General features: G+C 38.0%; 1 protein-coding gene across 4 annotated transcripts in view; it reads right to left on the bottom strand.

Moving 5' to 3' along the window:
* cacnb2b (calcium channel, voltage-dependent, beta 2b) overlaps positions 1-25,399 on the bottom strand; it is a 42,642-nt gene extending 17,243 nt beyond the window's left edge. Inside the window, exons 1-2 of one of the 4 annotated variants that reach the window (XM_041993322.1) lie at positions 25,001-25,399; positions 24,586-24,774 (exon numbers count right to left, since the gene is read on the bottom strand). In XM_041993322.1, coding sequence (XP_041849256.1) covers positions 24,586-24,633 — 48 coding nt within the window. In that variant the 5' untranslated portion in view covers positions 24,634-24,774; positions 25,001-25,399. Of the gene's footprint in view, positions 1-11,551; positions 12,256-24,585 lie in introns of those variants that run through there. The other 3 variants (XM_041993321.1, XM_041993323.1, XM_041993324.1) reach the window with 3 other exon arrangements.
* Positions 25,400-25,882: the final 483 nt, after the last annotated feature.

The following is a 25,882-nucleotide window of genomic DNA, read 5'->3' as shown; positions in this document are numbered from 1 at the left end:
CCAAAGGTACAAAACGCCCCCGCTGAATTACTAAACAATGTTGAGCTACTGCAGGCGAATCTTATTTTAATATACAATAAAAAAAAAACAGCTATGGTACTCTGTATGCATTAGTTTTGTTACACTGGCATCCCAAGAAGCCTTGAAGCCCTTGATTTTTTGTAAACAATCCAATCTTTAAAAAAAATCAAACCATAATTAAACAATCATTAAAAGAAGAAGCTAGAAAAGGGCACAAATTTATACATGAAATACTACATGTGATTTGATGAAATAGTTGTCTTTAACTGCCTGACTAAAAAATCAAAACACTTATGTAGCCATTAGGTGTTGGATCGGCCCAGTTATGCAGTCTGACCATCCCACGTTAATCCTGAGAATCCAGCAGAGAATTCCTCACATTACAACTTTCCCACAGGTCCAATTTATGTTTCCACTATCATCACTGATTGGTGCCACATACTGTTGTTTTAACATTCAGGAATCCATCAAAGTTACAAAATAATATGCTAACTGGATGGTTTAAGACAAAAAAGAATAAAGCACCTTGTAACTAGCCATACATTATATTAATCCTTATATTTTTCTGGATGTCACATCAAATATTAATCTTATTCCAGACTTACTCATAACTTCACAATTGTACAATTATTCATTGAAAAAACAGAAATATTTCTGGGCTGGGTTAAGCCTTGAACCTCAATGGCTTTTTGTGTAAAAGCAGCTTTTTCAACAGCATACTCACAAAATACTTAATAAAAAAAAACAAAACAACAAAAAAAAACTACATTATAGTTTGTAGTGCTAGCTTTTCTCCATTATATCTTAATAAAAAAGCATAAACAATTAGTTAAGTGGTCAATCAACTGGGAAACTGGGACTGTTTTCTTCGGACATAACACAAAGTCACTTTAAATTTCTTGTTCCTTCTTTTTCAAACCAACCATTTTCTGGCCATGACAAAGATGAAAACATTTTGCAGATTAACTGTAATTGATCACTACTACTGCTTCACAAAGCATCTTCTGTGATGATATAAGGTGACATTTCCACTTTACTAACCAATAACACATGAAATCCCTTCTCTATAAAATAACCTCTTCCCAGCCATCAAAACAGCTCCTTTTAAGTTTTATTTCCTAATGTATTGTTTTATCCAAAACCTTCTTATTCATTAGGCCCTCCATCTTTTCAACCCTGTCACCAGTGCTCCTCCTACTAGCTCTTCACCAGCCCATTACTATGAATACGTGGGCAAAGGAAATTGGAGGACAAGGATGATGTGGAAGTAAAGGCAGGCTGGCTTTCTCACATGCTACCTGAAGGTGACTTTATTCCTGCTCAAAAGTATTTCTACAACTCTTTCAACAAGTGCTAAGGGAGTGCATTAGGAAAGAAGCCTCTGATCGTTGAGATGGACACTGTCCCTACATTGAAATCATCAAAGCCACTGAAATAGGAGCCATTTGGCCTGAATAACTGTGATTCACCAGAGTACAAATGAACTGTGGACTGGGTCTTAAAGAAATGTAGAGAAACTATATAATGGAAGTGGTATGTTCAAATGTTTTTAGATTTATTCATCACTGGATTTGAGTATTTTTGCTGTACAGTGACTGATATTTGTCACTTTGGATCTGGTACGAACAAAATACTTTAAAGTCGAGCTCTACTGTAATATGACCCATTAAGTATGTGCCAACGTGCCAACTGTTTCAAAGCCTTGCTTCATTTGATTTCATGTTAATAATAATTGTTAATAATCAAGTTGCCAAGTAGACTTAGTAACTTTAATCATCTCATATCTGGAAGTGCTGTGCATAATGATGCCATCTGTACCCCCACTCGCTTTCCCACCTCCTTTGGAGGACTTTGTGGTTTGTTAAAGGAAACACTTAGAAATGTGCAAACGGTTGCTATAGTTTGAGGCAGTAAAAAACATCCTTTTTGGTAAAATACTGAGATGTGTAATGCCTTATGTCACCTGTAGGGACACTAGTTGTAACGATAAAGAAAGCTCATCCACAGGTGATCTAAAACTTACAGGAACCTTCAGGTTGCACTATTCATTGATACCAGATTTGCTCAGACAAAATGTCTTATATGTTCTATGAGACAAACTCCCTAATAAAAGCTAGTACTACATGTAGTCCAACTTTTCTTATAAAACACAATATTATTGTTTAAGGATGAAAAAAACAAAGATTTAATAGCTTATTTGAGGTTTTATATGTGTTTTTCCCTTAGATGTTACTGTGGAGGGAAAAAGTCAATATTCCAAAGTACTGCCCAGCTTTTTCAATTGGTCCTTCTGATTATGTCAAAACTCAGTTTTATGTCACTTTTTAGAGCACACTGAGCACCAACACATACCCGTACAACTCCCTTCCTCATTAGATCACTGATCATTATTTGTATAAATGTCAGTAATCAGATTATATTCCCCATCAATATAATTATGATGATAAAAACTATAAAGCAAATCAGACCAATGCCACATAAACATGACTGGTGCTTTTTTAGCCGTAACAGTGATGATTCACTCTGTCTTCTCACTGTGGCAGAAACAGCCTGCAGTCTGTGATCTTAACGACAAACAACATCTTCTAGTCCAAATTTCTCTTAGCAAACCTCTATTACAGAAATCAGTTCAAAGATTTCTGCAACACACTCTACAAATGGGAAGGTGTTTCCATAGCAACCATTGAGAGAAATTCACCACCTAAACACAACTAAAACCCAGTGATGAAAATACATCTCTCATTTTAACCTTTAAGCCATGATCCTCATGAACTATGAAGAAGAAAAAAAAACATCCCAGTGCCATCCTCATTGATTGAGAAGTACATTAAAATCAACATGAGATCTAAAAATAATAAACTGACAGGTCCACATAGATGGGTGGGACATCATAAGTGGGACAGCTTGAAAAATCTGCCTGCAGAAGTTTGTTTGTTAGAATAAGTTATTCTTGTTCATCTGACTCACTGATCTTTATGACTTGTGAAAGTTAGACTCTAAGGCCTTAAACATGGTTCTGAAATAACAGCAGCGTCAGCTTTTGAACTATTATATAGAGATAAACCTCTACCAGAAACACACAAGGGCTACATAAAAAAAATAAATAAAAAAAATATCATGTTTGCAGATATTTTTTAACCCGTCTTGTGTGTTGCACACCTCTGGAAACACCACAGGTTTCTCACCACTGATCCAAACTTAGGTTTATTTTTTGCTAACACAGTAATCATTTAAATTAGCTAACGCAGTAGTGATTTAAATAAAAACTCTCATCCGAATGAATATGACAGTAGGACACTTTCCATGATCTTGCATTGCAGGACAATTTCACAAAAGCTGAATAAGAATTCCTATTTCCTGTATCCAAGATGGATTGAAGGCAAAGCAAGCTTATTGTAGAGCACATTTCATGTACATGACAAGTACTCTAAACATTAAAAGCATTAAAGATGGTGCAAAGAAAGCATTCAGAAGTAGTAAACGGCAGCAACAAATAGCAAAAATCACAATAAATCACAAAATACATTAAAATGATTAAAAGCAAGATAAGTTAAAAAGTTAACATGCAGATTTTATGCATAGGCGCATGAGAAAAGAAATGTTTTTACCCTGGATTTAGAAATGCCTACATGTGGTGAAAGTTTAATCTCCACTGGTAGTTTGTTCCACTTGTTGGCAGCATAACGGCTAAATGCTGCTTCTCCTTGTTTAGTCTGTATTAAAACTAACTAACTGGACCATGCACCATCTCTGGTAGAACTCCATCCTTAACATTCTGAGTAATCCTCCAAACAACCAGAGAAACAATTAAAACCGGGTGTAAAACACAACCTCCTTTATAGAGGCGAAGACTTTTAAAGATATATGAACACAAGAAACAGCTGACAACACAAATGTATTGTAGAAATAGATGGAAAACAATTAAAAATAAAAGTCCCCTCACACCATTCTCACTACTGAGCTCTGTGGTGCTATAGCAGAAAAATGTTTCATCACACACTTTTCTCTTAATTTGGTTTCTCCTTAACTTCGGTCTAGGATCAACAATATTTTCTAAGCTTTTCAATATTCTGTTAGATACATTACAAACACTACATACATATTGTACAAGAGAGTAGTTTGTGAGTTTCAAAAGCTGCCAGCACATCGTTCCAGGTTACCCCATTTATCATCAAACATCCACTAAAAGAAATGACTTTAACAAAATATGTTTTGGAACTAAATGCAGTTAAATGTTATAAGAACCACTGATTTAATTTGTCCCATCTGTCTTAGCTGAAGATGATGAATAATAAATCATTTTTACTTTATTAATCCTCATTGGGAAATTAGACTGCATTTTATCCTTCTCTAAATTTACTAGAAAGCCGTGGACAGCCATGTTTTTGACAGCCTTGTTATACAGTATTGCTCAAGTTTTACAAAATATGGGGAAAGATTCAGAAAAACTATATTATAAAATCATTTATGTATTCATTTGTTCATTGCATTCATTCATTTACTTGTAGCGAGTCACTAACCTAATTGTGACTTATTTCCTGTCTCCCCACCAACGATCAGCTGGCACTGAGCCCAGGTGTTTGTAGGTTCCAGTATTTTTCCTCTACTGGCTCTCGCTGCTGCTGAGGAATACTGGAATTTTATCTGATTATGTTGAACCGCTTACAGCTCGTCTGCCATTCATTCACATTGATGAGTTATTCTGTAAGCTGAGATGTTTTTTTTTGCTATGTTGTCTCTTGGCCATTAACAGTCTGTTCATTTTCATGCTCTGTGTGTGCCAATCCACTTTTCTCCAAACCCTGTCTAATCAGCTGCTTTGCATCATCTGTCTGTAAGATGCTGGCTCTGTGCCCTCTGACTGATGCTACCATGGGACAGATAAGGCGGGTTGGCACTGCCACCTTTACTTTGGCACAAGACTCTGGGAGTTTCAAGCTGCATCACAGCTCTTTAGCTCTTGAATTATAGATTGAATGAGGCATTAAATCTACATCACACTAAATGTAAATTATTTTATACAGTATGTTAATATTTTTGTCTTTATTATTGATGCTGTCAGTTTATGTTTAAGGGGGAAATTACATAACTGTTCGATGACCAGGATCCCGTTCTACCACCTTCCACTTTACCATATAAAGTTACAGTTCTCCCCTCATATAAGGAGAGAAAACTGGAGCTTTGAATGATACACCTATAATACATGTTCGCAAGTCGCTCTATTATTAACACAGACATTTATACACGCATCCACAAAAAATATCAACAAAATTTCTCATCAAAATGTTCTAAATAATAACTATGACAACATTACCATTCAGATAAATCAGTAATTTTTTAAACAGTTTTTCCATCATTTTAGATAAATAGAACAAAACGTATTTCTATTTTTTTTTTACTTGTCCTGTCCAGCATTATAGCAAACAGAATGATGGTCTGGCTGCTGTGTTGTGCCGAACAAATGTGTTCCTCTTGCTAATTTCATTTGTAAATTTCTTTCTTTCTTTAAATAAATTGTTTTAACTTATTTATTTTGAATTATGGAATTTATTTTAAACTTCATTATCACCTGGACCTGACCAGAGGGGACAGGAAAAAAAAGGAAAGTGATGCAGAAAAGTAGAAAAGAAAGTAGAAAAAAGGAAGAGGAGACAAAGATACAGTAGAGTGAAGCAACGAACCTTCAATTCAACCTAACATCAGACAACCAACTGCTACACCCGTACAGAAACACAGTAGAGAATTTCTTACAGCTTTTACAAGTAAAAAAAAAAATCATAAAAAACCTCATATTTCTTCAACATACTGGCCAATTTGAATGCATACCATGGCTTATTCAGTAAAGAAACACAAGAGGACATTATAGGCGGAAGCCGGGGAAAGAAAGAGAGAAGGTGACAGAGAAAGAGATAAAACAAGCATCTACATTGGACTGACTTTTACTGGCTGGAGAGAGAGCTCAGAGAAGAGACGGGAAGCAAGAAGGATGATAAATTAACTTCTGTTAGGGGGTGAAAGGGGGTAAATCTGCTGAAGTTCAGCTTTTAAAGCACTTTATGATCAAATGAGAGTCCAAAAGCCAAAATGGCAATAAAAATACTAAATCCAAGTATTTCAAACAGGAACCAATAAACCAGATGATGTGACAACTACATGTGATTCCTTTTACAGTGGATGAGGGCAAACATTTTGAAGCTGACGAGTAACTACTATATTTAGTAATCTTAACATAATCTCACTTTTAAAAATACAATGTTTTATTTTCAATACCTTTATTTAATTAGATAATTTGAGGAGAATTCAGATTGAGAAAGAAATTCTCATTTACAATGATAAACTCGCAGGAGACAGCGCAAAAAAAAAAAAAAAAAACAGGGCTGTGAGTGTACATTCCCTTTTTATTGCTTCCAAAGAATGAGTATACAACAGTGTAGGAGTAAGCACTTCCCCTTCAATTATTTAGCCATTTTGTACTTTGCTTAAAAATGTAATGACACATGTAAAAGCAATTTCACCATTTCCTCATCATTTTACTACTAAAAACTACTCATTGATCAAAAAGAGATGTGTTAAAATGTATTAGCCTCAACACAAGCAGCAGTACCAGAAACTGAATTAAAAAATAAATAAATAAGCAAATAAAATTTTGGAAGAAAAGCTATGCCTATCTGGATCCTTCTCGCTCTCTCCCTCTCTCTGGGTCATGATTGTCTCTGAGTAAGGCGATTAAGATAGCATGCGTCAATCCAGGATTTAGAGACAGAGACAAATGCAAACTCCTCAGACAGCCAACACTGCTGCTTAGACTGTATGTGCTCAAGCTCAAGCTTCACTGTCAGACAGAGATACAAGAGCTGCATTAATTGTATTGATATGACTTAAATCCTGACTTGTCTGACAACTGTAATAGATACATTTCATCCACAGAAGTCTTGCAGCTCTGCAATTTATTGGGGTGGGGGAGGGCATGGGGATTATAAAAAAGTATTTTCCCGGCCAATACTGTTGTGACCATTTCTCCCTTATTTCACAATTGAACTACCAGTCACAGGAACTGACTATCACTCCCTAGTGTAAAACACAGAAAGGTGTTGCCATGTTTGAAAAATATAAAATTAAAAGAGATTTATGAACATATACTGCTAAAGCCAACATAGCTGTGTACTTGGAAAGATTCCTAATTGCTGATTGAACAAATGCGATGAGAGACCTTCTAGAACCTTCCGGACAGCCCTGAAACCTTATTGCTCCACTTCCTCCTTGGCAGTAGAGCAGGTAGTTAATGCCCTAGTAACAACTACTAAGAGGCTTTACCTATTCTAGGTAACAAGCAGTGGGCTAGCACTCCGCAGTCCAAGACGGCTGGCCATCCAGAGACTATGGAGTTTCTTCTTGTCTAGTGTCTCCCTGTAATGTCTTAGCATTACACTTCCATAAGGTTACTGTAATTCTGAATTAGGGTTGTGCAATATATCAAATTCTGATTTACTTTTTGGATCCAAACTATCACAAAAACAGTGATATCCACAAAAAAAATTATTATTACTTAAATAATTCCGCTATGATATGATTTTGTCATGTGTTCAGAATTGTATAGACACTTCCACTGGGCACATACTGGAAATAGGCCCTCTCCCATGATAGTGTCGCCAACTTAGTGACCTTGCTGTTTACACTATTTAACAAGAATTCAGACCCTCTCTACCAACTATTTTTCAAAGAAGTGAGTAGTGACATATAAGTAACGTTTTTGGTCCATATTAGAGACTTATGGAGACTGACTTGAAAGCATGTCTCACTCTTACTCTTACTAATGAACAGTGATGTCATAGGCCCCTCCTCTCAAACCAGATACATGAGGCTCTGCATTCTGCCGATGTAAGTACTCTTTCTATGAAAAACACAATGTTTTTCACAGCAAAGGTGATTATTTTGGCACATCTGTCCTCGTGCCACAGTCCCTCCCAGCTATACTTAAAGTAGGAGATGTCATCTCTTCCACACCCAAACTGAAAATGAGGGAAGCTGCCACTGGCTGATCCTGCCCAGACTCACAGTCAGATATTAATGATTATGTAGACCAGGGGTGCCCAAGTTCGGTCCTCGAGATCTACCATCCTGCAACTTTTAGATGCAACCCTTCTCCAACACGCTTGAATCAGAGGTTATCTGCATGCCATTCAGCTCTGCAGAGGCCTGGTAACGAGCCAGTCATTTGATTCAGGTGTGTTGGAGAAGGGTTGCATCTAAAAGTTGCAGGATGGTAGATCTCGAGGACTGGATTTGGGCACCCCTGATGTAGACTGTAGACACAAATATGTAAAAAGTAAAAAATGCTATATATATATATATATATATATATATATATATATATATATATATATATATATATATGGAACCATTATGTATACAAAGCACAATAATATAATTATGCGGGTAATTATTTTATTATGTATTAACATAGTTTATTTTCCCTTCAAAGTTCTTGCTTACTGGCTCTAAACACACAGAGAAACCACATTAAGAGGCCAGAGGGGGTTCTCCGAGGCCTCTTTGTCCAACAGGAGAGAGCGGGTTTCAGTATGCATGAAAGGTATTCTACTAGTGTGTGTGCGAGACAAACTTCCCTTGAAAAGGAAGTAATTTTAGTTAAAACAAAAGTCACGTAGCAGAAAAAAGGAGCATTTTTAAAACAAACTGAAGAAGAAGAAGTTGAAGAACAAATGTGACAAATGTTTTATGAAGACTTATGCTGTACTGATATCTGCTCAGCCCCCTGGAAGTAATCTCAGTGAAGCAGCTGGCATCTACAATACTATACTGGCCTCAGCAGAGACTATTAAGGGTTAAGGCAACAGGATAAGTGACAGTAGTAAGTCTAAATGAGGACATGCTAACTAGCCGCTCGGCCATTAAGATATGCAGTGCTGTCAAATAAAGACTTGGACAGCACTGTGAGTCATATCCTGGAGAAAACGCCAAACGCAGATGAAGAGTATGTTGTCCAGTGCTGTCCAGGTCTTCCTTTGACAGCACTGCATATCTTAATGGCCAAGCTAAGCTAGGTGGCTAGTTAGCGTGTCCTCATTCAGACTTGTTCTGTCAATTATCCGGTTGCTGTCGAGTTAGACCTAACCCTTAGAATAGCATCTGCTGAGGCCAGTATAGTATTGAAGAAGCCAGCTGCTTCACTTAGTTATCATAAACTCATGACCACATCAGCTGGACTAAAAAATTCCACTGCCAGTGAACACACCTACTATGCTTTCTGCAAACAAGATGACAAGTTGAAAATGTCCGTGTCCCGGCCACAAATTTTAATATAACTTTATGAATACAGCAACACAATTACTATCTCCCTTGCATAAGCACTCTTTTTCTCCTACTTTTCCTAAGTGAAAGAAAAAAAAGTTGAATGCTTTAACACTGACTCAAACACTGACAGCTGAAAACAGCAACACATGGTAGAAAACTTCCTTTATCAAACACTGAGTCAAGGCGAGGCAGGGAGCTGCATGAGATAATAGAGTAATGAAGCTTTGTTAACACTTCCCTTAAAACACATCACACGCAGAGAGCCAGCAGATGAAGCTCTTTTTTAATGCTTTAATATTTTGATGCAATGAGTCCATCTCATGCCAGTCGTATCACAGTGACACAATATTTTATGAGGCTTTGATTTCACCATTCCTAGCTTCACTGAGATTACTTCCAGTCGGCTAAGCAGATATCAGAATAGCATAAGTCTTCGTAAAACATTTTTCAGTGTTCTCCAACTTCTTCCTCTTCACTTTGTTTTGAAAATTAGCACATTTTTTTTCCACTTCCTTTTCAAGTAAAATTGGTCTCCCACACACACTAATAAAATTCCTTTCATACACACTAGTGAAATGTGATTTCAGAAATTTAATTATAATTACTATATTTCAGTGTTATGTATACGAGTATTTCAGTATAGTGTATTGGAGGTTTCACTATAATGTACGAATGATTGCAGTATGATCTGTGAGAGGGTTTTTTTTGTATAATGTGTGAATGACTTGTAAGAGGGTAATTCTGAAAAATGTCTCCAATGACCCCACATATAATCCTGCCTGGCTTACCATCATATATTAATGTCTATTAATGAAAAGTGTGGAGAGAAACATTTTAAAAGTTAAAAGTACTGTAACATGTTCTAGAGTCTCAATTGGAGAGTGGTTTAAGTACTTAAAATGGCACTTTAACTTTAGTGCTGTTCAGATTTGGTCAGGGATATTATCTATTTCTTTTTCTATATATCTATATTTTTTCTCTTTAGTCTTTATGTAGTTTTAGTGGATAAAGCAGGCTGCTTCATATACATAATGGTTCCTGTGGGTGAATAATTCCCTGATCAGAAACCAACATTCACTGAAACATCAGCCTTCAGGGAGCCATTTTTCTGCCCTTTTGCTGTTTTCTGTCTCCACAAACACCTTAGTAAAATATTTGACTTTCCTCTTCTAAAGGTCTTCCCTGAACCTTTTCTGCCTTTTGTTTAAAACAGTTGGGTTGAGCAAAACATGTAAATAAATACATATATAAATAGGACCAAACAATACAACAATTAGCTACAGCAATAACCTAAAAGACTCAAATATAAACAGACAGCTGCTTTAGAAACTCCTCTGAAAGAGAAAAAGCAAAGCAGAAGAAAGTCTTTCAGCCATAATTCATGGAATTCCCTGTTTTCTTTCGAAAATATAACAATTATCGTAGGTCATGACCAATGAAATGAATATTTTTAATTTATTTATTTTCATGTTGTCATGGTAGAAGGAGGAGATAGGTAAGCTTATCTTATTTCATGGATTTTTTATTTATTTATCTTTTATTTTTACAGATTCTTGGAATGCTCTGGTATGTACTGTTGTCACAAATGACAGCTTGTATCTGTAACAAAGTATAAAACTGTTCTCACTTCATGTGGCTTTAATATGTTTTCTGATATTCATAATCATTATAATTATTTTTCCAAGACAAGCCAGAGAATGTGTGGACACATTACTTGAATTCCAAAATATGAGTTTGAGTTTATTTTAGCAAATCACACACTGAAACTACGCATTGCTCACCATCTCTAAAAGGAAACCTGACTAAATCTGTTGCTGTTATATTACTGAAGTCGTCACAAAGAAATGGAGAAATAAATCAGCCTAACACATTCAGTTTACCTGAGGTAGATACAGTTATAAGAGTTCTTTGCATGTCCATGATATGTGAGAAGAAGAAAAAAGAGATTTAATCCATCTGATCTTCACAGACTATTAGTTATGTAACCCCCTCTGAAGCCTGTCATTTGGCTGAACACATGACATGATACAAGCATGTGGATATGCATCTCCGCCTGCCCTGCGCGTTGTGCCCGCTATAGTGAGTGCAATGATGTGGAAAGGCCTCACACAAGGATTAACGCCCAGTGCAACAGATGGTGTATTTTCTTGTGCTTCCTGTTCAACACACACACACATAAACACACCAAAAAGAAAAACAAGATAATTTATTTTACCTTCTTTTTGGGCGGCATTGTGGTTAAATGGGTCTTCTTGTGTTATTCCACGGCTCTCAGCTGAAATTACCGTTCACCTGGCTCCAGTGACTGAAGCATGGCATGAGACTAGTTCACCTCTAAGGTTGTCAAGTGGATAAATCCCAGGATGCTGTTGATAACAATGAAAACCTCGTTCTCTGAGCGATATTTTGCGCGTAAAGGTGAGATATTTCCCAGAGAACCGCGACGTGCAGGACAGCACCGGAGACAGAGTTGCACAATGAGTTCTACTCAAGCTTGCACTGTGTGCTGAATGTAGTTACCCTTTCCTGACTCGCATGGGTATTAAAGGCTTATTTCTCGGTGCGGCATCTGTTGCTCCGCACACCGTTCACTCTGACCTCAAGCACCGACCACACCAAGAGGCTGTCCAACCCGCCTGCGCTGCTCATCAGTCCCAGTCGTTGAAAAAAAATTAGGAAACCTTCATTGACCAGATTCCATCCTCACAGCTTGTGATGGCTGATGATTGTGTTTGCGCATCCAAAACAACTTCCCATGGTTTGGCTGCACAAATGGAGAGTATTTTGGCCTGGCTCCAGAAAAGAAAGATGGAATTAAAAAGCAAGCAGGACATAATGCCTTTGTGCACCCGATTTACAGTACAGAACTACAGATAAACCTAGCATTCATCATCCAGAGAGCGTAATCATGAGATTTTCTCACCACGCTGGATCACTGTCATTATGTCACCGCTAAAACTATACCAAGAATAAGCCACATAGCCCAGGCTGTTTCTTGTGCCACAGGTTACACCCACACTGGCGGCACGTGGCGGGATATTAGTAACCTAAGTCCTGATTTGAGACAAAAAGCAAAAAATAAATAAACAAATAAATCTAACAGCAACCTTTTCTATGCTCACATCTAGATTCTGAGTTTATTGTGTTTGTAGTAGAAATTCAATAAAATCTGCCTGAATGAAAATAGTAAATGAAAACTCCACTGAAGTAATTTCATAAATCAAAATAAAAATAAAGTAAAACTAAATGATGGAAAACATGTTTTTATATAAAGAAAAGACCTGCTGCTCACATGGTGCTCATCACTCTCAGTGGACACCTCCTGCACAATATGCAATTTCTCTGTTATGATTATCTCACTGATGATCATTTTAAATACTATGCCTTTTGTAATAGTGATGATAATAATTACAAATACTATGGATTTTGTAAAAAATAAATGATCTAGCAGCTTCCCAGCTGTTTAATGGTAAGTGCAGCATGACCCATTCTTCACTATGACCTATAACCTGGACAACCAGGCCGGAGACATCAGCTGATGTACGATATGATGCAGTACCAAAATCTCTATGGAGAGCTTTGGGAGGTGAAGGACACAGATGAGAGTGTTACATAAGTCAGAATGGAAGAGAAAATGCGGGTCTGTGAGTCGGGCCTGGCTGTGACCTCTGGGCCAGGCACACATCTGGACCTAAAGTTCATGCAGTTGCATGCTTGAGCACACATACTACAGACAGAGAACTTCACATGTCCTGGGAATCAGACATCACCATCAGAGCTAAGACTACTGGTCAGGACACAAGATCTAAATGTTTCTGTAAGTCACGATGCTCAAACTAAAACCAGGGATTGAAGTTGACTTGGGATGTCATTTATATCTGTCAAAGCCTCCAACAATGTTTTTTGAATCTTTGTTTTTAGTTTTAATTGTCATTGTCATTTTTCTGAGTCAGTTAGTTTCTGTGAGTTTCTTAGCAGTTTCATTGATTCTTATTTTGGATGTTTTGATTCAATTTCAGGCTCTTTAGATTTATTTTTCTTTTCTTTTTTCTGTCACTTATGTGTTTTTCTGGTTATTCAAACTTCTGAAGATGCGTAGTCAAAGTTTAAAGTCATTCTTTGTCTTTGTCATTATCTATATTTTGTAGTTTTTTTTTTTGTAGTTTTTTTTGTAGTGCTATTCAGTTATAGGATTTTTTTTTTTTTTTGTGGTAATAGTTTTCTTTAGTCTCTCCTTCTGGTAGCTTTATTGATTAACAAGACGTATTTACAGTCCCTTCAAACAGACTCTAAACCAAATGCCTCTGCTCTTTGGGGCATTGAGCTTGTGCCCAACAGGCCATTCACTAATCCCTCCATAATCTGCTCCATGACCCCTCAAGTCTCTTCCAGCAATACAACTGACAACCAAACATAAACAGACTTGAGACCCTCTAAGCACAACTGTGAAGTTGTTATATAAAGCATTCTGCCCATTCCTGCTGAAAGGAACTATTACATCCACGTTTCTCCCTGAAAATGCGCCTGGATATTTATTCCTGACTTAAATGTATAACAAATTTTCTCATATAGGTTGACACACAGAACGTTTGGTTTGAAGGGAGCAGATCTTTTGTTTATTCTCTGACAAGAACCATACAATATGAAACAACCAAGGCATACATTAATGTTACAATCACAGCACTAACTGAACCTCACTGATTTATATTTAACAGTATGATGGAGGATCCAAACATAGTCAGGTAAAATGAACAAAAGGATTTATAAAAAATTAAATTTAAAGTACTACAAGGCAGGAAAATGCTTATATCATATCCTCCAAATGTAAATGAGTCTGCACACAGGTACCAATGGGAAAGGGGAAAAACCTGCCAAGTTCAGAAGACAAAATGAAAATGCAGGAAAACTTTGAGGTCCTAAATAAGAACACCAAGAAACGCATGCACTTATAATGAGAGATGCAATAGCAACAAGGCAGATATATAGAAATCAGTATATTCAGACCACCTGAGTAACAAGGACAGGAAGTAAAACTAAAAGGAGTAAACAAAGGAACAGCTGTTGCAAAATGGCGCAAGAATAAAACATAAACTGACAGAAAAATGAATAAATAATGAAAAAACTGTACAGAAACAATTACAGTACAAGGAAACAAAGACTAATCAAAATCAGGAGAACATCAGGAGTCAAAGCAAAACTGATTAGAATGCCAAATATGGAAATCCAAAAGACATGATCAACACTACAACAAATAAATAAGACTAAAACTAACAAATCATGACTATATGACAAATGGTGCACAGATATTTGAAATGATCCTTTCTTCTTCTACATGTTGTCTCAAAAGTTGCCAAATAAACAAACCAGTTGTTGCAAACGGAAATGTCAGAAGCAGTGTGTGCTATTTGAACGGCTGAGTTTATCCTTCACAAACCCACAAAAACAAATGAAGAGATCAAATAAGCAATAACAAACATAAGATTAGGTAAAATGTTTTTGAGCATTAAGGTGACTGACTTTCCCGTACCTAAAAGTCACTGAGGGACTTTAGAGGAACTGTGTTCTTGATCACAATGTTCAGCTTTTATTTCTGTAGTGTAAATGGATTCCAGGTAATTGTAGGAAGTGGTCAGTTGTCTAATTTATAGGATCTATAGGAACATGTGTGGTGACCAGAATTTGGGCAACACCTAATGTAAGCACTGGGCTTATTGTGATGTACCAACAATACCATATCTGAACCGATTTCTTTCCACAGGCTGCTGATTTGGGGCCAGTATGTAGTTAAATTTTGTTGGATACATAGGTTTAGACCAAGTATAACACTTTCAAAACGGACAAACATAGATTTGATAATTAAGAAAAAAAACCTGTTTATGTTGGAGCAGTTTCTCTGATTAAACGTGTGAAAAATAATTAATTTAGCTCCACAAATAATTTAGTTTCCTTAGCTTGATAATTAACAAAAGAAAAATTGGAACCAAATTCTACTTCTTTTTTACATTCATGTGTCGCATGATCTGGTTTTCTTAGATCTGTTGATGAGGACTGTGTGAAGCTGAGTTTCAAGCTTCAAATATGGAGTAACTGCACCTTGACTGCAGGTGTGTTAATGTTATGTTCCACTGCTCTACCGTTATGACATATGAGCACAGCACGCCTCCCGTCTTTCTGATCATCCACGCCCCCTCACATGTGTTCATATGCACATGTGTTCTCACACATTCATAAACAAACATCTGTCCCTAAGCTTCTTACAACCAGTGTGTGTATATGTGTGTGTTCTGCCAGCTGGGGACAGTAGTGCAGGGCAGGGTTGCCAGGCCAGAGAAGGCACGCACAATTTCAGGCAGGGCTCCAGACCCTGACCTACCACTCTGCCATGCACTGTGTCCACACAGCTGGAAAGCACACATCTGTCTTGATCTTAAAAAAATAAAATAAAAAAATAAATAAAAAAAAAAAGCAGAAAAGACTCAGAAATCTCTATTGAAAGGAAGTGGATATAATCAGTATGTTTAATTTTTAACTTTAAAATGTAACCATGAAAACTAAGAATAACTGTTTTAACTATTTTTACAGTAATAGTTACCTGTTGATGTGAGCCTTTTCTTTATGTGATTGTAAATGTTACTGACTGAGCAGACTTGAGAGCAGCAGAAATGGCTTTAGGTTAGTTTTGACAGCACAGCTGTTGGACAATTCGCAGTAGATGTGCAAATGAAGCATTACAGACAATGGTTTTATTTGTTATGTTTCCAATCTGGAATCCTGAGTTTAGCATATGTTTCTTATTTGACCCAAAAACGGAGTTAGTGTGTTTTGATTAAGGATAGCTCATGTTGTAATTCAAATTAATGAGTGTCCTTAGAAAAAACTGGAATCAAGGACGAGTTTCAAAGCATATAGCGCTGACAGGAATATATAAGACTATATATTAATAGTCTTATTTTAATATATCAAGCAGCCAGAAAGGCAGTACTCACCCAGGAGACATTTTTAGTCTTAGGCACTTTTGACATTGCTTGCTGGTGGAAAGGCCAAGAGCCCGGCTCCTGATACACTCAGTATCCTTGTACATGTAAAGATTCCAAAGCACCTTCAGCAGCAGCAGCATCCTCCATCCTTCGCTGTCTGCCCCGTGCCAACAAACCTCACCAGATTTACATCTGCCTGGAGCTTTGCCCGCCCATCACACCCGACTAAACATGCTCCAAAACTCACTCAAGGAGGAGGAGGAGGAGGAGTGGGAGCCAGAAAGAAGCAAAGATAAGCTCCAAAAATGCCCGTCAGAGGCAAAAATAGAACTTGCAGAAAGTTGTGTCAGTCGTCTATCTGAATCATCCTCTTCTTCCTCCTTGTCAGTGGTTGTCTGCTCTCCTCAGACTAATACGAAGCTAAACATCTGGCTGATGCCCCTCCTCTGTGACACTGGAGGCTGGAGCCAGCAAGTAGCCAATTCTGCCGTCCTAACATCTGCGCGAGAAAGGGGGTGCGAAAGGAAGGGTGGGGGGAGGTAGAGCAGAGAAAAAGTAGGAAAGGGGGAGAATAGTGAGAGTGTAGGGCTGAGGCAAAGAAATGGAAAAAGAGGGACTGAGAGGTGAGACAAACGGGTGAGGGCTGGTCAGCAGAGGACACGCCAGATCAGCACAGATTGGAGGGCAGGTCATTGAACCCTAACATGATATTAAAGAAAAATAGCTTAATACTTTAAACTGGTTGCTATAAAATGTTGTATTTTTCTCTATTACTTGTTCCTTAATTTCCTGCAAAGTCAAAAAGAAAAAAAGAGGTTAGTCCTCTGCAGCCTGCATGATTGGTTGCCTGCTTATGTTCACTTGCTTATGAGTTTTTGATCATAATCTGGATGGTGAGTTTCTGATTGGTCAGAAGGGCAAAGAGCAGGATTGGCAGAATGAGAGATTGACAATATTACAGATTATTTCTGCTAGTCCCAAACTTAGTTTCAATGGAAACCTTTTTGGAGCCACAGTGATATAATAATAATGATGATATGACTGATTCCTTCTAACATCTATGCAATAAGGAGTATATTACAGGCAGAGATGGTTTGGATCAAACTAATTCTAACTAAACTAACTCATTTTAACTCCAGAACACGTAACTGCTCTTATTATGTAAAACTGTTGAGGTAGTAATGTTTACTACTTTTTAGTATCCTCAATAAACCCTTGTGCGGAGGATGGAGGGTACTGGGCAAAACTCTACAAGTTATGATGCAAGACACTTCAATTTGAACCAGCATCCGAGTCAACTTTCCTGTTGTTCTTGTTTCTTTCCTGACGTTCTTCTTTTAGACAATGTTAAGGTGGAAAATGTTTGTTTACCTTGACAAGTTTCAACAGCTGTCAGCAGTCTTCCTCAGAAGCATCATCCGACCCCTGTGGCGTTACATTTATCAGCTGTTATTCCTGGGCGTGGCCAACCTCATGGACCTGACAGATTCCCCTGGTTGGCCACGCCCCCTGTCATTTGATGGTCTCTGGAGGAAAGTCCCAGGTGTGTGAGCGTAGGCTACCTCATCCCAGTTGATGGTGTCCCTGGCCCGCTTTCTGATTTCTATGACCTCCTTGATCCATCGTTTGTATTTTGCCAGTCGAAACATGTCAAGGTAAAACAAACATCTTCCACCTTAACTTTGTCAGAAAAAGAAACTGTTATATTTGAAAAAGGAAGAGGACAAAATTTACTTTTTGAGTTGCTATTCATATTGATAAAACATGTAGTTAATGATCCTGTTTTCTTTCTCAATGATTCAACCAGAGCATTTTCTTGATCTAACACAAATCAAATCATATGGCTCTCCTCAAGAGCTTGTTGTCACGTTCTGCCCAAGCATGCTGACCCATTATTTGGATTCAGGTGTGCTGCAGTGGAAAACATCCAAGACTTGCAGGACAGCAGCCCTCAAGGACCAACTTTGGACACCCCTGCATTAGGCCTTCTCCTTTGTTGTCCTTCTTGCCCATCCCACAGGCACCCACTATCATCTTGACTCCATCTTGCATCAGACGTCCATTTTCAAAATGCTCTACAGGATTTGCTCCAATCAAAATTTTCTCATCCATGGAGTCTGATTCTCTGTCAGAACTTTGTTTAAGTTTTTCAATAAACAGGTGAACTCTCCTCTAGTTGAATGAAAACAGAAGATAATATTATATTAACCTGTGGGTAGGAGAGTCAACTTCAAGCTGTATAACCTTCATTTAAGTCAAATTTTGACTGAAGGAGAGTTTCTTCTAAGACCTGCAGTGATTTTCATAGTAATGAGGGAGCCAAACATGAAGGGTAATTATCTTTTTGCTTTGGCTCTCTGATGTGTCTCTTCTGAAACCACCTAATTGCCGTGTGAACTCACAGTCATGGTGAAGAAAAGAAACAGAACATATTAACACACTGACAAAAACAAGAGACCACGATGAGGTTTTTTCATAAATGAGGTTTGCTTGATTTATGTCCATGTAAACAATGATTTACACTGAAAATAAAATCTTCACATCTCTTGATATCCGTTTGCAGTTTTGTGGATATCACTGACTGGTCTAACTACAGTTTTATTTGCCAAAATAGCTCATAATAACATGTTACACTTTGTTTGGATATACAGACACTTTAATAAACTGTCCCTTGAAGGAGGTTGTTTGCAACTGAATGAGATAGAAATTCACAAACGTTCTAGTTTATCATTTAATTTCCCTAATAGGAATGTGGACATTTAAACTCCTCAGTTAAAACAGATCACACTAGGGTCAAGATTAGCAAAAAAAAATAATTTTTGAATATTTGAACAAATCCACAGTTGAACCAAAATCCAAATAGGAAAGCAAATCTTGAAGAAAGCACAAGACTGGAGGCTGGGCCAAAGAGATAAATGTTCCTAAGAAATTTCTGACACACTTTAAAAGACTTAAACCTGACTGCTTGCTCTGCACTGATGAGCTGGTACTGAGAAAAGAGGCAGGCAGAGCATGTGAAGGGCATCTGTGGGATGCTGAAGCTCACTGTCAGATCATTAACCAGCTGACTACGGCTTATTGGTGACCCTGCAGCTCATTTACTTACACTGATAAAATCATAAATTATCCACTTACTCATATTCCATACACACATTAGATAAGGCAAGCTCCCAGCTCCAGTCATGCAGCAGTTAGCACATAAAGGATGGACTATAATTGTAAATATTTAATGTTACCAAGAATTAAAGCACTAACATCAGAACTGACCCAGACTATGACTCTTTGCAACTCAGTGCTGAAAAACAAAGGGACCTGCTAAGCCTCAAAGGAAATTAAAGCAGTGGGTATTGAGTGGGGGAGCTGTCGGTCTGCGGACTTTGGGGCTTGGGATTATCTTGGCCTAAACTGTGTCCTTCTTCTTTACAAATAGTCAGAATATCTCTCATTCTTTGCATTAATATTTAATCCTATACAGAGTTAGATTTGTTATTTGTCCATCTTACTTCAGCAGCCTTGTTAGCCTGAGGTACTCTTATTTTAAGCTCTATTGTGAAAATTTTGATTAGTTGAGTTGAAATCACTGACTTACAATCTCTGAAAATAGTTATGGCTTGGTTTCCCCACAGTCCTCTGGTGTATGTACAACTGCTGATGACACCATGAAACTACTTCTAAAACCCCATACAGATACTTTGCCGTGTGTTTGTTGAAGGCGGTTAGGGTGTATTTTTGAGCTGAAATGTTTGTTCTATATCACAAAGTTTTTTAGAGAAAGCAGCAGATATGTCATGCTGCAGAAATCAGCTCCAAATTTCCTTCATAGGCTTTAAATGAGTCTACATTAGAAGGGTCATGTAAGCTTCTTTCAGTCCTTACAAATGTTGAGAATATGTTAAATATTAATAGCTCGGACTGAGAAGAACTTCAGGGTTATTTTATACCTACAGAGATACTCATCCCAATCCCACTGCCTCCGGTGAAGTAGGAAATAGCAGTGTGAGCGTTTGTGTGGACACAAGTCGATACCAACCACAGCAAGCGGTGTGTTTACCAAATCCACAAAGTTGTGATCAAGCATTACAATCAATGTCAACTCTAGCCTTGCACAGATCTATGCAGTGCTCCTTATAGATTCACTTGTGTGGTATAAAAGGAACCTGTACATGAGCTAAACCTGAAGGCAAAATGTACCAGTCCAAAAACCATTGGACTAAAATGGAAATGAGATAAATTTATCCTCTATTCTGGACTCTCCTGTGAGATGTGAGTGCAGTTAGGGTAGTTAGACTCTACACTAAGTGATCAGCTTTGATAGCAGGAGAATTCATGCAGGGAGGCACAGCTGTGAATCTGTAACACCCTTCCCATAAAGCTTTGATGGCTTGTTGAAATCCCTCCTCACTAGTGTTACAAGCCATATGTGTTACTTCATATTATGCCAAAATAAGCTTTACATTTAAAGACATGTACAAAAACTCTAAAGAAAATCCTCCAAAAGAATAAATGGCAATCAATCAATATGAAGTCAGACAACACGCCAAGCTCAAGTTGCTGCAAACTTGCAGATGTAAAGTGAGTATTACTGTACATGCTTAAGGAATGAGAAGTTAATGTACATTGAAGGGGAAAAGATCTATGCTTTCTCCCTGACTTCTAATTAAAATAAATTTCCATTATGCATCATCAAACATAAAGTGGAAAAACACATTTTCTGTTTCCCTGCTTATATATGTTTGTTAGAAATATAAAAATAAACTATCATCATCTTCTACTTATTGTCAAGGCTCACTAAAAATCTAAATAGCATAGATACACTGTACATGTGTTGAAATGCATGTGCATTTGTATGTACTTTCAATGGATTTGACAACCAACAATTATAATAAAATTAAGAGCTATAAGGTCAACAACAAGAACATTTCTAGTTTGTTAGGCTTTATCCCCTTTAAATGATGGGGATAACTGGGTCCCACCCTTTGCCTGTCAGCTGAGCAGTTTGGACACTCAGCATTATGAAAACAGCAACACCTAAGCAGAAAACAGGTTGAGGTCTAAAGCTCTCTCAGAGCCAGACAAGGGCTTAAAGTAATCCAGCTCTGTTCTCTGTCAGCATAAACCACACCTGGATCAAATTATATGCTCATTTGAAATCAGAAATCTGTAACAGGGAAAACAACAAAAACCAAAAAAAGGTAAAAAAAAATAAATAAATAAAAATCTCTCTCTCTCCATATATATATATATATATAATGTGTGATTATAAGAATCATCAACTGAGCAGACTGACTGGTCAGTAACTTGACTGGGTATAAAAAGAACATCACATCACAAGTAAAGATACAGAGGAGTTCATCAAACTGTACACTGCAAGAAAAGATGTGGAAACCAAATGCTTTTACAATTAAGTTAGTAATGAATTGTTTTGTTTTGTTTTTTACATAATTTACAGTTCATGGAATCTTTGAAATGTTCAGAAAACTAAGGTACTGTATTGCTGCCTTACAAGGACATACAATTATATATTTCAGTAAGCACTTTGTCTGGGCTCAGTAATTCCTTAAAGTGGACAAAAGAGTGAAAGACTGTCATGTGGTCACAACGTAAAACAGTTTTTATTCTTTTTGCAAATCACTGATGCTGTGTCTCTTGGTAAAAAAGAAGAAGCAACAGCAGATGCCATTTAAGTTGAGTGACATGTACAGGGTTGGGACAATATTTGCTGCCATACGAACATCTTTTTCAGAGAAGTTATTGCTTATTTCTGCGAGATACAAACCACATTCTGTACTAATTAACCAATTCAACCTGCATAATTATAATAAAAGAGCCCAGAGTCCAAAATAGTCTTGATTGTAGTCCAGATCCGCACAATTGAAGACAGTTGACACATTATAAAACAACAATAAGGAAACAATTCATTCTGCAAATCACAGCAACATGTATTCTTAGTTTCCAAACCCTTATGGAGCATTAGAAAAGAGTAGTGATGCAGCAAGTCCATTTTTTTAGACAGGTAACTGACATCAAATCTGAATTGAGTAAATATGTTCTTTGAAAAATTCAGAAGTTTCCCAAATCCAACATTTGATATGTTGTTTTTGTATTATTTTAGATTTTCTTTAGATTTAACTGTTATCGTCCTCCTACCAAAAGTTGAATCAATAAAATGAATGTCATTGGTAGATCATGAGGAAAGAAAACTGTCCAGTATGTCATAATACAGAATCCAAAACTGGAAACAAGTCTGAAATAAAATCTTTTTGTAAACATTTTATTATTTACTATTATTTTCAGATCAGTTCATAAACTAGTTAACTAGCTCAAACTCTGGACCACGAGGGCCCCTAGCCTGTTGGTTTTAGATGCTACAACATGCCGGATTCAAATGAAATAGATCCAACAGCTTGTTCTCATGTTCTCGAGGACAAGAGTTTGAGATCCTTGCTTTAAATTAAAGATACCACTTTTTAAGTGGCTCACTGCTTCCTGGGTGGGTTTCATTGATGATCATCTGTATTTGGCTACATGACCAAATGTGTCAAAGTAGTTTATGATTGTTGTACTGTGGTGTCCAAGCATAAGAATTCTATAAGGTACACTCAGGTTTTTACCATATAAGGTTCTTAGTGTCTTAGGTGCCTTAGAGACCGGACTCCAGTACACAAACATAATATATGTAAACATATGTGTCTCCACATGATTGGTTAACTCAGGGAATTTGAGGAATGTCCTTGTCTGAAGAAGCTATTTTAAATGCTTCACACATATTTTTGTGGGATTCTCAGAAACTGGCCAGAGACCTCACAGATTCTGCAGATCTGTTTTTTAATGCCTGACTTTTTGTAATAAATCTTTTTATTATACATGAAGCTGGTGTCTGGAGACGTTTTTTCCTGAAAGTCATTTTTTCCCACATCACCTGACCCAAGATACAGCAGCACTTAAAGCAGGGGTGCCCAAGTCCAGTCCTCGAGATCTACCATCCTGCAACTTTTAGATGCAACCCTTCTCCAACACACCTGAATCAAATGACTGGCTCGTTGCCAGGCCTCTGCAGAGCTGAATGACATGCAGATGACATCTGATTCAAGCGTGTTGGAGAAGGGTTGCATCTAAAAGTTGCAGGATGGTAGATCTCGAGGACCGAACTTGGGCACCCCTGACTTAAAGGGTATTAGGCTGAAAAAGATCATATAAATGTTACATTTTTGTATTGCAGAATTGCTTTTACTTTTTATATTCAACACTAGATCTTTACTTGTGCCATACAATGCACGCCAGCACACACACACACACACACACACACACATAGATAAAACCACCATCTCCCACTTCTTGGTGTGTGTCACTGCTTTTAGCCGTTCTGATTCTCTAAGCTCCTTTCCTGGCTTGTTGCTGAGGTGGGCACGCATGGCATGCAGCAGTACAGTATGTGGTAATCTGTGAAGCTATGCACTGACAGCCTATTGAGTGTTGACGGCTGACAGTAAGCCTATTTCATGTGGGAATGTGGTTACAATAAGGTCCACTGCAGTCAGCGCCATCACACAATGCACAGCTTTAATATCACAAGATCAGCTTCTTAACAGAGGATGTGTGGAGACACACTGAGCAAAAATCTTGAAGGAAAATAGTGATGGAGCAGCAAAGAGGGGGAAGGAAGGGAGTTAAGGGGACAATAAAGAGAAACAGGTGGAAGACTGGGGTGAGACTGCCCTCTGTCATTGAGAGGACAGTCAACCACCTTCTGTCCTTCACTGCTCCTTTCCTCCTTCCAATTTCTCAGCCAGGACACAGGATGTGAGGCAAGCAGCTCTTTAATAATCTTTTCCTTGTATTCAAATCCTCCTCCCAAAAAAAAAACAAAAAAAAAACCTATTATTAAAAATGGTAAACTTCACTCACTTGATGATCAAACAGTTGTTTTAGTTGATGTTTTTAGGGAGGCTTATCCTGAATTCAAGCTGTCCTGATAAACCTCAGCCCAGCTGAAAACTCACATGGTTGCTGAGAAGTCAGCTCAGCAGCAAGTGAACAGGTTGCAAGAGTCACGCTCAAGATGCACTACCTGTTTTGTTAAGCATGTTTCCATGCAGTTAAAAATCATGCTTGAATACACATGTGATACATGAGAATACACATGTAAAATTATTATTATAATTATGACTGCTATATCCCTCACTGAGCTCCCTCCTCCCCCCTTACTATTAAACAACTCCACTGTTGCTATGGGATGAGAAAGATGTGGATGGATGCTGCGATGGTCACTTACATAGGTGGACTGCACTCTCCGCCAGTGTCCCAGCCCACAGCAATACATCAAGACATCAAGTTGAGGGGAGAAGAAGGCATAGGCTGACAGAGCCTCCGGGGTGGGTCGCTTCAACACAGGCTCATAAACAGACACCTCATGGCACAGGTGATCCACCTGATCCCAAGCCCATCAAGGAGTTTGGGGGTCCTGCAGAAGATGAAGAATATAATCTACAATATCCAGAGGTTGTCGCAAAGAGGTTGGTCTCTCTCTAGATTCCAGGTCTAGGTGATCGTGAAGGCAGACGTTTTACAGCATCTTCAAAGATCATGTGCTCTGCAGGGAGCCGGATCCGATCTATCCACCTCCTGTCCTGAAGTCTGAGTGCTCGAGGTTTCTGTGTCTATTTGTGTTGATGTGCGTATGTGCTCACCTCATCTTTAAAATGACAGGTGGTTCATCTGTAATTCTGTGTATTTGTCCTTCCATTACTAATCCCCACATTCCCCCTGTCAGCCTCCCTTCCAGCTTACAACCCCAGAACAGTCTTGCTGTTACAACTAAATGTCATTTTCTTCTCTCTGAAACGCTCAGCGCTCTGTAGTCTCTTACATTTGTCCAATCAGAGCCCTTGCATCACTCCACATCCATTGTGCTTGTTTTCCTGTCTATCTCTCTCTTGTAAGCCCACCCTGGGAGTCCAGAATAGGAGAATTTCAGGTTCATTGTGACTCCTCTTCTCCTCCTTCTTAAAAATCCCAGCCCTGTAGCTCCTCCTCCTCTTCTCTCTCCCTTTGTGTACACATGCTGTTTCCCTGTCTCAAAGGTCCTGTCTCATCAGACGCATTCCTGCTTACCTGAGTCACTCCTTGTAACTGTGCATGCACGTGTGTGTCAGTGTGTGTGTGTGGAGGCTGCAGCTGAAGCTCTGCCCCTCTCTGTTGCCATGCTAGAGCCGGTAACATTCAGCTAGCGCAGAAGACACACAGGCTGAATTTAAATGCGCCTCCAGCCTTAGATCTACAAAGCCTCCTCCCCTTCTCAACAGCACCCCCTCACCTCTCCTCTTCCTCCACATCTTTTGTTATCCCTCTATCTTGTTCTGTTCGTCTAAATCTATATTGTCCGCTCTAAGTGCCTCTGCTGTTGCTTCCTTTTTTTGTAATTTCTTCTCCCTACTGCCCTGCTTTCTCTTCGTTTAGTCTGTGGGGGAACTGAGCACTACTGTGCCTGTATTTAAGACTTTCAAAAAGTTTTTTTTTCCAATACACTTCCCAATATAAATTATAATGTAGCAGGAAAAATATTTTTTTCT

This window comes from Melanotaenia boesemani, chromosome 8 (assembly GCF_017639745.1).
Source record: "Melanotaenia boesemani isolate fMelBoe1 chromosome 8, fMelBoe1.pri, whole genome shotgun sequence".
NCBI lineage: Eukaryota > Metazoa > Chordata > Actinopteri > Atheriniformes > Melanotaeniidae > Melanotaenia > Melanotaenia boesemani.
Note: the sequence above shows the minus strand (reverse complement) of the source record. Positions and strands in the feature narration are given on the sequence as shown.